Source organism: Melanerpes formicivorus, unplaced genomic scaffold (genome assembly GCF_026170545.1).
Source record: "Melanerpes formicivorus ecotype bairdi unplaced genomic scaffold, bMelFor1.0.p_v2 SCAF_26, whole genome shotgun sequence".
In the NCBI taxonomy this organism is placed as follows: Eukaryota; Metazoa; Chordata; class Aves; order Piciformes; family Picidae; genus Melanerpes; species Melanerpes formicivorus.
The window spans coordinates 10795188-10808048 of NW_027142378.1; the positions used below are offsets into that span (position 1 = coordinate 10795188).

Sequence of the window (12861 nt, forward strand, 5' to 3'; positions counted from 1 at the left end):
CCCTCCTGCAGGCTGAACAGCCCCAGCTCCCCCAGCCTCTCCTCAGCGATATTTCAGTCCCCTCACCATTGCCACTGAGTGGCAATGTAGTGAGCACCCCAAAACTGAACCCAGTAGTCGAGGTGTGGCCTCACCATGGCTCGGGTCGGGGGCGTCCTGCCCCCTACCTGTGCCCACGACAGCGCCAGCCGGGTGCTCCGCGAGGCACCAAGCGGCCGGCGGCTGGGGCCGCGGCAGAGGGACTACAGGTCCCGGGGCAGAGGGACTACAGCTCCCGGGGCAGAGGAACTACAGGTCCCGGCGGCGGCTGGGGGCGCGGCAGAGGGACTGCAGCTCCCGGCGGCGGCTGGGGGCGCGGCAGAGGGACTACAGGTCCCGGGGCAGAGGAACTACAGCTCCCGGCGGCGCGGCAGAGGAACTACAGCTCCCGGCGGCGGCTGGGGGCGCGGCAGAGGAACTACAGCTCCCGGGGCAGAGGAACTACAGCTCCCGGCGGGCGCCGCAGCCGCCCCGCTCCCGTCCTGCGCTGCGCTGCGCGCCCAACCGCCGCCATTTGAACCGAGCCATGGCGGCCGCTCCGGACGTTGTGCCCGAGGAATGGCGACTCTACTTCCTCTCCACACGGATCGCCACCTTCTGCAACTGGCCGTTCACGGAGGGCTGCGTCTGCACGCCCGAGCGGGTGAGTCGGGCGGGGGAGCGGAGCCGGGCGGGAGCGGGGCTGGCAGCGGGCAGCGGGGCTGGCAGCGGGCACGGCGCTGGCAGCGGGGCGGGCAGCGGGGCGGGCAGCGGGCACGGCGCTGGCACCGGGGCTGGCATCGGGCACCGGGGCTGGCAGCGGGCACGGCGCTGGCACCGGGGCTGGCAGCGGGCACCGGGGCTGGCAGCGGGCACGGCGCGGCGCGGAGGGCGCTGACGGTGCCTCCCCACGCTCTCTCTGCTCGCAGATGGCGGCGGCGGGGTTCATCCACTGCCCCAGCGAGAACAGCCCCGACGTGGCACAGTGCTTCTTCTGCTTCAAGGAGCTGGAGGGATGGGAGCCCGACGATGACCCTATGTGAGTACCGAGGGGCTTCCCCCGGCCCCCTCCCTCCGTACGCAGCTGTCCAGGGTGAGCCGGGCCGGGAGGTAGTGGCAGAGGTGGAACTGAGGGAAGTTAGTCTGGAGGAGGCTGGGGAGAGATTTTCTCGCTCTCTACGAGTGCCTGAAAGGAGGACGAAGCAAGTCGGTCTCTCCTCTCGAGGAACAAGTGATAGAACAAGAGGGAATGGTCACAAGCGGCACCAAGGGAGGTTTAGGCTGGGCATTAGGACAATATTTTTCACTGAAAGGGTTATCAAGCATTGGAAGAGACAGCCCAGGGAGGTGGTGGAGGCACCATCCATGGACAGCTTCAAAAATGTGTAGAGGTGATGCTTGGGGATATGGCTTAGTGGAGGACTTGGCAGAGTAGGGTTAATGCTTGAAGATCTAATGCCAGCAACCAGGGTGCTGTGCAGAGAAGAGCAGCTGCTTGTGTTGTGTTGTGAGCTGCATTTCATGCCTTTTCTTTAATTACTTCTTTTTTTCCCCAGAGAGGAGCATAAAAAGCACTCTGCAGGCTGTGCTTTCCTTAGCCTTCAGAAGGATGCCAGTAGCCTGACACTGCAGGAGTTCCTGAGGCTGGACAAAGAGCGAATGAGGAACTTAATTGTACGTACATGGGGGCACCATCATGTTTTCCTACACTCCTGTGACACTGGAGTGTCATGAGATTCCTCTCATAAGCTCTTGGGTGACAGCTTGGACTTGATGATCTTTGAGGTCTCTTCCAACCTTATTGATTCTGTGATTCTCTAGGGTGAGAGGAAATGGACTCAAGTTGTACCAGGGGAGGTTTAGGTTGCAGATGAAGAAAAATCTCTTTACTGAGGGAGTGGTCAGGCACTGGAACAGGCTGCCCACAGGGGTGGTGGAGTCACCATCCCTGGAGGTGTTTCATGGAGGCAGAGATTCTGAGGGACATGGTTTAGGACCAGGCTTGGTAGAGCTCAGAGGATGGTTGGACTTGATGACCTTCCAGTTCATTTCCAAGCAAAAGCATTCTGTGATTCTTGGTAGGCAGCGTTGCGCTGGGAGGTGCAGGTGGCTCCCTTCAGTGGCAGGCAGTAACTGTTGTACTTCTGCTCTTTGCAGAGAAAAAGCATTTCCCAGAAGGTGAGCAGCGTGGAGGATGCAGCTGCCAGCGTGCGCCGCCGGATAAAGAACCTGCCCTCCTAGGACACTGACCTCTGCCCTGTGCATGATCCTCTGGCACTGCCCCGTCCTGCTGTACCAAGGCTGCATTCCAAGTGTCCCTGAGAAACAGACTGATCTCTCCTTCATTCCCCTGAGCCTACCCAGGTAGTACTTGGTGTTGGATGCACTGCCTACAGAATCATTTTCATCCTGTTGGGACTCTCCTGCTCTTCCTGTTGGTTCCACTGAGGACTGCTACCTGAGGTTCCGTTTGCTCTTCATTTTTATACTCAGCTGTGTCTGGTTTGGGAGACACAGTGTCTCTGGGGCAAAAACTTTTCTCTCTTGCAAAAGCTAACAGACACTTCCATTTTTTTGTACTGAATATACCAATGCTTGTAGAGATCTAAAGGGTCAGGAGTTGTTAAACACTCCTCCAGGGGGGTGGGATTGGGGATGATGTCTTAATTGTACCCAGTCTTGGTGTGCCTGGTGTCCTTGTGAGCTTTCATTTGTGGTTGGCTGCTGCCTGATGCTGATGCATTTGTAAATAAAAGTCAAAGGCAAACCAGCAAAGTCATCTTACTGTGTTTTCTGGGGGGAAAGCATTCGACCTGTGGACCCTGGAGACATTCAGGATCAGACTTGATGTGGCCCTGGGCAGCCTGATCTAGTGGGAGGTGCCCCTGCTGTGACTGCAGGGGGGTTGGACAAGGTGACCTTTGAGGGTCTCTTCCTACCTGATGCAGCCTTAGTCTGAACTGCACTGGATGCAGTTTGAACTGCAAGATGGAAACCAAGCTAGTCAAAGTGCAGCTTGCAGTGCTGCTGAGTTCAAGTGCCTGAAGCAGTGTCCATCAGGTCTCCTTCAAAGGTCCTTGTGCCTTGAAAGGGTTGGGTGTTCCTCTCCTTGCAGGAGTTTGGAAGGGAAAGGAAACCTTGCAGGACAGAGTGCAGTTGGTGGAGAACTGTGAACCGCCGGGAGGGAACGGGGGGTGGAATCTTGCACAAAATACTTGGCTGTGATGGGGCCCAAGTTGCTCTTAGAAGCTGTGAGGTCTGCAGACAACTGGCTGCACATTCTTTGGTGCTCCCAGTCTCGGAGAACTTCTGGTGCCAGCATGATGAGGAGGCAGCTGCAATCACACACTGACAAGATCAACGTCCCTGGGTTTCCCAAGCCTGCGCGGCACTCCCTGCCCAAGCTGACTCGGGAACAAGGAGAGAACTCGGTCGTTTCCAGCGGTGACAGCCAAGTCATAGGCCAACTGCCCCTCTGCATTCTGCTTTTCCAGGCTTGCATGGCAGCTGGAAATAAAGAACAGGTTGTGTTCAGCTCCTTGCAAATCCATTCCAAGTTACTGGAATGAACAATGTGGCTTGTAGGCAAGTGTCGATGCAGAGTAGCTGCAGCGGCTTTGATCGCCTCTTCCTGCAGGGACACAGCCATGGGGTAAGAGCTCTGAGCCCTTCAGTATTGCCAGCTAGAGCTGCAAGCAGACTGTGGGTGGCCTCCAGATACAGTACTTACCGTAGCAGGGCTTGGATGCACTCCTCTCCCTCTGATCCAAGCAGAACTGCCTCATGGAGAGCAGTGTTGTTGTGCCTGCAGAGGAGGAATGAGCAATATGAGCCTAAGGAAAGTGGGCTGGTAAGTGGAGAAGCCTACAGATTAAACTAGGGGTGTTGGGTTGATAATTGGACTTGATGATCTTAAGAGGTCTTTTCCAACCTTAATGATTATATGATTCAATGAATGGAAGGCTGTGGAACACACTTGGCATTGTGCTGATGTTTTTTGAGTAGGCTTTAGTGTTGTCTGTGATACTAAGTTGAAGCAGACAGGAAAAGGACTTGAACAGAACAGCAAATTTCCTAACAGAAATTGAGTGTATGCTGAGTAAATAGATGACACTAAGCTGGAAGGGAGGGTAGGAAGGCTCTGCAGAGAGACCTGGACAGGCTGGATCAAAGGGTCAAGGCCAATTGTATGAGACTGAACAAGGCCAGGCACCAGGTCCTGCATATGGCTCACAACAACCCATGAATGCTCAAGAATGGTTAGAAACTGCCCTGCAGAGAAAGACCTGTGTTGACTGACACAGCTGAAGATGAGCCAGTGTGTGCCCAGGTGGCCAAGAAGGCCACAAACATCCTGGCATGGATCAGCAATAGTGTGACCAGCAGGACCAGAGAAGTGACTGTTGCCCTGTACTCCGCACTGGTGAGGACACACCTTGAGAACTGGCTTCAGTTTTGGGGCTCTCACTCCAAGAAAGACACTGAGGTGTTGGAGCAGGTCCAGAGATGGACAAAAATGCTGGTGTGAAGGGTCTGGAGAACAGGTCTGGTGAGGAGCAGCTGAGGGAACTGGGATATTGAGTTTGGAGAAGAGGAGGCTGAGGAGAGACCTCGTTGCTCTCTGCAACTCCCTGGAAGGAGGTTGGAGCCATGTGGGCATGGGTCTTTTTTCCCCTAGTAACAAGTGACAGGCCAAAAGGCCTAGAGTTGCACCAGGGGAGGGTTAGGTTGGATTTTAGAAGAAACTTCTGGACTAAAAGGATTCTCAAAGACTGGCTCAGGCTGCCCAGGGAGGTGGTTGAATCCCCATGCCTGGAGGTGTTTCAAAGAGGCAGAGATGTACTGAGGGCCATGGTTTAGCACCAGCCTTGGCAGAGGTAGAGAATGGTTGGACCTTATGATCTTGAAGGTCTTTTCCAACCAAACAATTCTGTGACTCTCTGATTGTTGGAGAGAAGACTGAAGCTGGTCACTGACAGGAGGACTGTGAATACTTGTATCTCTGCTCAGTTGTAGGTTTGGTTGGGTTTCTTTAATTTGCCTTTGAATGCTGCTCTGGGCCTACAGATTTTGGGGAGGAGGTGTGGGAGGTTAATTCTCTCTGAAAGTGGAGCCCAAGTCTGTGTTTTTTTGGGGTAAAGCTTCCACAGGCCCGAGGCAGACAATCTTACTCACAGCCCTGACTGCTGGTCGATGTCAGCACCTTTCTGCACAAGAAGGGGAATTACTGCTGCATGCCTGTTGAGGACAGCAATGGTGAGAGCAGGTCTGTCCTCCTCGCTGGTGCAGTTTGGGTCAGCCCCCTAGAAGGCAAAGGAGAGGAAAGGTGAGCTGGTAAAAGCCATACAGATTCTTCACCTTCCACCTTGCTTTGATATTATTACGTGTCTGGAGCAAAGCTCTCTGAAGAGAGGCTGAGGGAGCTGGGCTTGTTCAGCCTGGAGAAGAGGAGGCTCAGGAGAAACCTTATTGTTCTCTACAACTCCCTGAAGGGAGGTTGTAGCCAGGTGGGGGTTGGTCTCTTCTCCCAGGCAGCCAGCACCAGAACAAGAGGACACAGTCTCAAGTTGTGCCAGGAGGAGGTTTAGGTTGGATGTTAGGAAGAAATTCTTCCAAGCAAGAGAGATTGGCCACGGGAATGTGCTGCCCAGGGAGGTGGTGGGGTCCCTGGAGGTGTTTAAGAAAAGCCTGGATGAGGCACTCGGTGCCACGGTCTAGTTGATTAGGTCTCTTCCAGCCTGGTTGATTCTGTGATTAAAGCAATTTGAGTTGGCAAGCAGACTTTATCCTTGAGAGAGAGAGAAATGTTCTGACTGTGTGGTGGTGTTCCTTCTAAAAAGGTTGTCTCCTAGCTCAAAGCCAGAGGAAACAGATGTAAGAAGAGCAAATTAGATCCCACAGATCTTACTACACAGCAAAACCCCCACCAAACCCCAAACATAGAGATCATCCTTGTGTTTGCTACCCAGAGGACTTGACTCTAAGCTATAAAATCAAGGTATTTTTCTTTCTGTAAGGCCTTGACAAATCCAGAGGAGACTGCCCTATGCCCTACCTGACAAACAGGAACTTGAGGAGAGCATACATGAATGTAAACCAGATGTGTTTCTTCTCCAAAGTGTTCTTTCATTCTGCAGACAGTTGCATTGCAAGGATGTTGTCTCCTAAGATGTCTACCAGGCTAATATTCATGCATTCAGTGGTCAAACACTTAGGAAAGGAAATTTAAGCAAGCAATAACTTACTTCACTGAGCAACTGTTCTACCAAGGTGATTCTTCCTTTCCCATGTGGGCCCAGTTCATCCAGGAGTTGTCTAGACTCTGGCTGTGGAAACATGGAAAACAGTTACTGGTGTTTGGCAGAGTGAAAACACAAGGAGGAGAGGCATCTCCTGCCTTTCAGTTAAGGGGGAAGAGGGACACTGTGGCATGACTGTGGTGTAGCTGATCCCCTCTATATTCCCAGTCCCTGAGCCCTTTCCCAACTGGAGCAAGTGCAGCATAACCCAGGCTAATATACAATCATAGAGCTGTCAGGGTTGGAAGGGACCTCAAGGATCATCCAGCTCCAACCCCCCTGCCATGGGCAGGGACACCTCACACCACAGCAGGTTGCTCACAGCCACATCCAGCCTGGCTGCAAACACCTCCAGGGATGAGGCTTCCACCACCTCCCTGGGCAGCCTGTGCCAGGCTCTCACCACCCTCCTGGGGAACAGCTTCTTCCTCACATCCAGTCTGAATCTCCCCATTTCTAGGGTTGGTTTGGTTTGTTGTTTTTTTACTACCTCACAAGGTCTTTGCTGTAGGATTACAGTTTGAAGCTTTGTAAACTTGAGGAAGTATTTTATTACAAAATCACAAACCCAGCAAATGTTTCACTTCATGAAAGTTAGTTTACCAAACCTTGGACCAGCAAACAACCAAACAAAACTAAACCCCTTTCCTTTTATGTCTTCCCAGCTTTCCACCTCCTTTTTTCTCCCTTTTTGAAAGCCCAGTCCCTTGACCAAGCATTTTAATCTCTGGACTGGTATCACAAAGCTCTCTATCTTCTTCCACCTGTTGTTGAGCTGGCTGACTGATCCAAGCTTAGGTTAATGTACATTACCCTTCTGAACTCTTCCATGCCATTGCTGATAATCTATTTAGTAGGGAATGATTCCAGGATGCTTAGTGGAAGTAAAGCCTTGTTTCTTGTGTTAAACCAACCCTCACTTGTGCTGACACCTCAGCTCCATGTGAAAACTCAGTCAACTGAGATGATTTTTTAAGGTCCTTTCTAATCCATTCTATGACTTGAAAGCTTGTTGCACAGGAAGAAGCACTTGAACAACTTGGACAGTGAAAGTTCCAGCTAAACATGAGGAGGAACTTCTTTAGGGGTGGCACAGCACTGGGACAGGCTGCCCAGGGAGGTGGTGGGATCTCTGGAGGTTTTCAAAGCCTGCCTGGATTTGATCCTAAGTGATCTGTTTTAGGTGATCCTGCTTTGGCAGGGGGTTGGACTGGATGATCTTCAGAGGTCTCTTTGAACCTCTACCATTGTGTGATTCTGAGATCATCCTCTGTCTGGTTCACAGTGTGTGTGAACAGAAGTTCTGGCACAGTCAAGGGTGTGTGCTATGGAGTAAGGTCAAGGGAAGATGGTTAACTCCTCCATCTCATGTTGCTTCTGAGAAACACCTGTAACAAAATCAGTCTGCAACAGTCTTTAGGCCTAATGCTAACAGAATGGGACCAAAAAGGAGAGCCACATCTAATTAAGCTCTTGGAAGGAACAAAGTTTAGTCACTTAGAGAGTGAGGCAACTGGACCACATCTAATGACCAAAGGTTGTACTCCTGAGTGGCCTGCCCTAGGTGATCCTGCTTTGGCAGGGGGGGTTGGACTCACTCTTTAGAGGTCCTTTCCAACCCCCACCATTCTGTGACTCTGATTTCCTGTTCAGTAATAAGTGGCACTTACCAGTGGTCAGGTTTTATATTAAGTTGGACTTTTGTTCCCTTCCCTCACCCCCAGTGAGTGTTAAAAGCTTTCTATTTTGGCTCTTGTTGGTGCTCCTCTGCAGGTAGTTTTTGCCTGTACTGGCAGGAGATACGTACAGGGAGCTTCTCTTCTCTTCCTCCAAGTGCTTTCAGCTCTGCTCTCTTTATTTCACCTCTTGGATGGAAAAGATAATGATCCTCTTTGCCTACCAGAAAGGGAAACAAGGGTTAATTCAAAGCAAAGTGAGTATCCTAACAAGAACTTCTGGGGGAGATCTGGAAAGAATTTAGCCACCCAACCCAGTGTGCTTTGTGCTGAAATCAAAGCAGTGTTCATTATTTTTCTCCAAGAGGAAGCCATGAAGTGCTGGCTGCAGAGCAGACTGGTTGTGACAAAAGGTTTACACTCAGGCAAGCTTCAACACCTGCTGCTTTGAAATGAAGATGCAATGAAATATGGAGCTTGGGGGGGTTGCATCTCTTTAACTAGCAGCAGCTACTCAACAGGCTTGACTCAGATTCCTGACTTGTTTGGTCAAAAACCTTGCAGTTTTCCAGTGTTGTCTGGCTCCCAAATGCTTAAGAACAAAGCTAAAAGGCTTTTACTAGATATGCATCCCCAGTGTTTTTAAGAGACATTACCTGCAGAATCCTTGTGGTTGGAACAGACCTTTAAGACCAAGCCTGGAGAGGAGAAGGCTCTGAGGAGACCTTATTGTGGCCTTCCAGTATCTTGAGGGGGCTACAGGAAAGCTGGGGAGGGACTTTTGAGGGTGTCAGGGAGTGATAGGGCTGGGGGGAATGGAGCAAAACGAGAAGTGGAAAGATTCAGATTGGCTGTTAGGAAGAAATTCTTCACCATGAAGGTTGCCCAGGGAGGTGGTGGAAGCCTCATCCCTGGAGGTGTTTGCAGCCAGGCTGGATGTGGCTGTGAGCAACCTGCTGTGGTGTGAGGTGTCCCTGCCCATGGCAGGGGGTTGGAGCTGGCTGAGCCTTGAGGTCCCTTCCAACCCTGACAATTCTGATTTTCAGTCCAACCATTCTCCAACTCTACCAAGGCTTGACCCTAAATGTCTTTTCCAACCAAACTGGTTCTGTGATTCTATAAAAACACTGCTCTGAGCTGTGGCTGCAATGTGCCAGCCTGCTCAGCTGTCCTTCCCATGAGCTGTTGACAGTCTGTCCATTCCTTAAAGATCATCTTGGGCACATTTTGAAACATAAAGATCAACATAAGTAGGCACAGAATGTGCCAGTCTCTTAGTTTGCCTGTGTGGCTAACCTTCCAAGTATTGCTACTGTGCTCCTGACTCCACCACCTCCCTGGGCAGCCTGTTCCAATGCCTGACCACTCCTGCAGGAAAGAAATGTTTCCTAATCTCCAACCTAAACCTCCTCTGGCTCTAGTTGAGGCCATTTTTGCTCATCCTATCACTTTGTACTAGGGAGAAGAGACCAAGCCCCACCTCACTCCAACCTCCTTTCAGGGAGTTGTACAGAGCAATGAAGTCTCCCCTCAGCCTCCTCTTCTCCAGACAGAGCAACCCCAGCTCCCTTAGCTGCTCCTCACCAGAGCTGTTCTCCAGACCCTTCACCAGCTTTGTCCTCCTTCACTGGACCTGCTCCAGCACCTCAATGTCTTTCTTGTAGTGAGGGGGCCAAAAGTGACCCCAGTTAATGAGATCTGTCATAGAGGTCTGTCATAGAGACTGGGGGGCAGGGGAAATCTCACCCAAACTGGTTTGACTGCCATCCTGTCCATCTCTGCCTTCTGCTCCAGTTTTTGGGTCATGACTGTTGAACTTCCCTGGTTTAGTAGTAGGAGTATCCTGTGGAATCATCAAATGGAGGCAGTGAATTGATTGTGTGATGCTGTTGAAATCTTAGTAGCACAGAACAGTGGTGGTGTTTGGGGGGAGGAATATATAGGCCTTTAATATCAGACTCAAATTAGCACAAGACAAATTATGCTGTCATTAAACTCTGTTTTGAGGCAAAGTAGTTAGGTCTTGGTTTTGTCTGAAAAGTTGTGTTAAGTATTCATTTGGGTTTAAAAACAAACCCCAGGCACAATGTCACTTAGATGAAAAGTCTCATCTAAATGGAAGATCTAATTAAGTCCTCAGTTGTGAATGATATGAGAGAGCACAGGGGAGGGGAGGCTTGTTAAAACTCTACCCAAGAGATACAGTCTGAATTTTGGCTCTATGGAGATTTTTAAGGCCAGGCTGGATGTGGCTCTGGACAACCTGCTCCAGTGTGAGGTGTCCCTGCCCACGGCAGGGGGGTAGGAACTGGATGGTCTCTGAGGTCCCTTCCAACCCTGACAGTTCTGTGACTGCATGAAGTGGGAGAGTTTTCCTCTCTGAGAAGCTGGACATTAATACATGAGTGGGTTGGGTTTTGGAGTGTGGTGGTTTTGGACAGAGGGATTTCAAGTGTTTGGCTGTCATTAACAGGAGGTGTGGCAAACATTATCTCCCAAGAGAGAGAATAATTGCTGAGCTTGTTGTTTTGAGAGGAAAAAAATGGCAGACTTGAAGAAAAGGAGGCTCTAAGGCCGAGACTTAGGCAGTGCTGAAACTGTCAAACATCAGCTGAAAGAAGAATGTTAATATTGATAGCAGCCTAAAGAAATGCAAGGTAATAGTGACAGAAGCATGAAGTCTGCTTTGATCAGATCAAGATCATTGTTCAGCCAGCTCCAACAGAAAAAGATTCCTTTCTCTGCACTGATGAGTTAACCACCTCTGGACAAAAGGGTTTCTTGTTTGGACCTGCATATAAAAATCTCTCAGCATTATATCCTGACTGACCTACCAACAGCTTCAGAACTCACCTTTCTGACAGCAAGAGCATAATTCAGTGTAATGCTGACTTCAGAGTCACTCTCACAGATGGTAGCAGAATTCATCTAGAGGCAAAGAGCAGCTGGTTAGTGTCTCTGACCAAAAATACACAGACAGAGGTTTAGCAGTAAGCCTGGCTGAGGAGGTTTATAATGGAGCCAACACACAAAATCACATGTGTGGCCTGCTTGTGATATGGTACCTGACTGAGCAAGGGGCAGGAGGCAGTTGGAGTAAGTGGAAAGATCAGAATGAAGTGCAAGGCCCTGCACCTAGGTTGGGGCAGTCCTGTGTATCAATACAGACTGGGGATGGTGAGACTGAGAGCAGCCCTGCAGAAAATTGCACTTGAGGTACTGGTGGATGAGAAACTAGACATGAGCCAAGAGTGTGCATTTGCAGCCCAGAAGGGCAGTGGCATCCTAGGCTGCATCAAAAGAAATGTGGCCAGAAGGTCAAAAGAGGAGATTCTGCCACTCTGCTCTGGTGAAACCTCATCTGGAGTACTGTGTCCAGCTCTGGAACCTTCATCAATACAGAAAGGACAGGGACCTGCTAGAGTGGGTCCAAAGGAGGAGCATGAGGATGATCAGAGGGCTGGAGCACCTCCCTTCACAAAGAGAGGCTGAAAGGGCAGGGGCAGTGCAACCTGGAGAAGAGAAGGCTGCAGGGAGACCCAATAGCTACATTTCAATATCTGATGGGGACCCACAGGGAGGCTGGGGAGGGACTGATTTGAAGGGTCTGCAGCAATAGGGGAAGGGGCAGTGCTTTGAAACTAGAGCAGGGTAGAACTAGATTGGCCATTAGGAGGAAGTTCTTCACAATAGGGGTGGTGAAATACTGGAACAGGTTGCCCAGGGAGGTGATGGGGGCCCCATCCTTCAAGATATGCAAGGTCAGGCTCAGCAGCTCTCTGGGCAACCTGATCTAGTGTGAGGTGTCCCTGCCCATGGCACAGGGGTTGGAACTAGGTGATCCTTGAGGTCCCTTCCAATCTTGCCAATTCTATGATCTTCAATCAGAGACTGATTAAAAAAATGAGACAGCAGCAGAAGAAAAATGACAGAAACAGGACAAGGTGGAAGGAAAAGGGAGACACTTTGTGTTCCAGCTTTTATCTAGCAGCCACAACTATCTTGTCATGGCTTGAAGGTAATACTCAGAAGCTGCTTCCTACCTTTCCCATTCGAGGCTCTCCAATCAGTGCTCTGAATTTGAGGTTGTTCTGAGCATAGCTTCTCAGGTGAGCACAGATGTGATCCAGCTGTGTTCTCCAGTAACCTGATCAGAGAGATTTCAGCAGGAGAAAAATCCCTTCAGTTGTGATTAATGTTTTTCCTACCCATCTGCTGGATGACTTAAAAGACAGCATCTTTACAAAATTCACCTGAGCAAGGCAACATGAAGCAAGACATGCCCTGGGATCAAGTGCACCTTCAGTAAGTTTGCAGGTGGCACTAAACTGAGTGGGAATCTTGAGCTGCTGGAGGGTAGGGAAGCTTTCTGCAGAGGAATCTGGCCAGGCTGAGGTCAGCTGCATGAGATTCAACAAAGCCAAGTGCTGGGTCCTGCACTTGGGTCACAAGAACCCCATGCAACACTCCAGGCTTGGGGCAGAGTGGCTAGAGAGCTGCCCAACAGAAAAGGACCTGGGGGTGCTTGTTGACAGCCAGCTGAACATGAGCCAGCAGTGTGCTCAGGTAGCCAAGAAGGCCACCAGCATCCTGGCCTGGATCAGGAGTGGTGTGGCCAGCAGGGATGGGGAAGTGATTGTGCCTCTGTACTCAGCAGTGGTGAGGCCACACCTCAAATACAGGGTTCAGCTTGGGGCCTCTCTCTAGAAGGGCACTGAGTTGCTGGAGTGAGTCCAGAGAAGGGTGACAAAGCTGCTGAAGGGTCTGGAGGACAGGGCTGGTGAGCAGCAGCTGAGGGAACTGGGGTTGCTCAGAGGCTGAGGAGACCTCACTGCTCTCTACAACTCCCTGAGGGGAGGTTGGAGTGA

The 12861-nt window shown here is 50.8% G+C and overlaps 2 protein-coding genes across 2 annotated transcripts in view; one reads left to right on the top strand and one right to left on the bottom strand.

Moving 5' to 3' along the window:
- The first annotated feature begins 546 nt into the window (after positions 1 to 546).
- Positions 547 to 2778, top strand: BIRC5 (baculoviral IAP repeat containing 5). The gene is made up of 4 exons (XM_068153655.1): positions 547 to 682; positions 948 to 1057; positions 1575 to 1692; positions 2176 to 2778. The coding sequence occupies exons 1-4, from the start codon at positions 566 to 568 to the stop codon at positions 2257 to 2259; spliced, it is 429 nt and encodes a 142-aa protein (XP_068009756.1). The 5' UTR covers positions 547 to 565; the 3' UTR covers positions 2260 to 2778.
- Positions 2779 to 3271: 493 nt separating this feature from the next.
- Positions 3272 to 12861, bottom strand: part of DZANK1 (double zinc ribbon and ankyrin repeat domains 1) — a 30297-nt gene continuing 20707 nt past the window's right edge. The window contains exons 14-21 of the mRNA XM_068153654.1: positions 12037 to 12140; positions 10847 to 10921; positions 9740 to 9836; positions 8125 to 8213; positions 6264 to 6344; positions 5194 to 5321; positions 3749 to 3823; positions 3272 to 3525 (exon numbers count right to left, since the gene is read on the bottom strand). Of these exons, the coding sequence (XP_068009755.1) occupies positions 3360 to 3525; positions 3749 to 3823; positions 5194 to 5321; positions 6264 to 6344; positions 8125 to 8213; positions 9740 to 9836; positions 10847 to 10921; positions 12037 to 12140 (815 nt within the window). The 3' untranslated portion in view covers positions 3272 to 3359. The remainder of the gene's footprint in view (positions 3526 to 3748; positions 3824 to 5193; positions 5322 to 6263; positions 6345 to 8124; positions 8214 to 9739; positions 9837 to 10846; positions 10922 to 12036; positions 12141 to 12861) is intronic.

Excerpts from the sequence above, each read along its gene's own strand:
- BIRC5 (XM_068153655.1), top strand. The coding sequence starts at position 566 with ATGGCGGCCGCTCCGGACGTTGTGCCCGAGGAATGGCGACTCTACTTC. Across the intron at positions 683-947 it reads GCGTCTGCACGCCCGAGCGG|ATGGCGGCGGCGGGGTTCAT; the intron begins GTGAGTCGGGCG and ends CTCTGCTCGCAG. Across the intron at positions 1,058-1,574 it reads GAGCCCGACGATGACCCTAT|AGAGGAGCATAAAAAGCACT; the intron begins GTGAGTACCGAG and ends TTTTTTCCCCAG.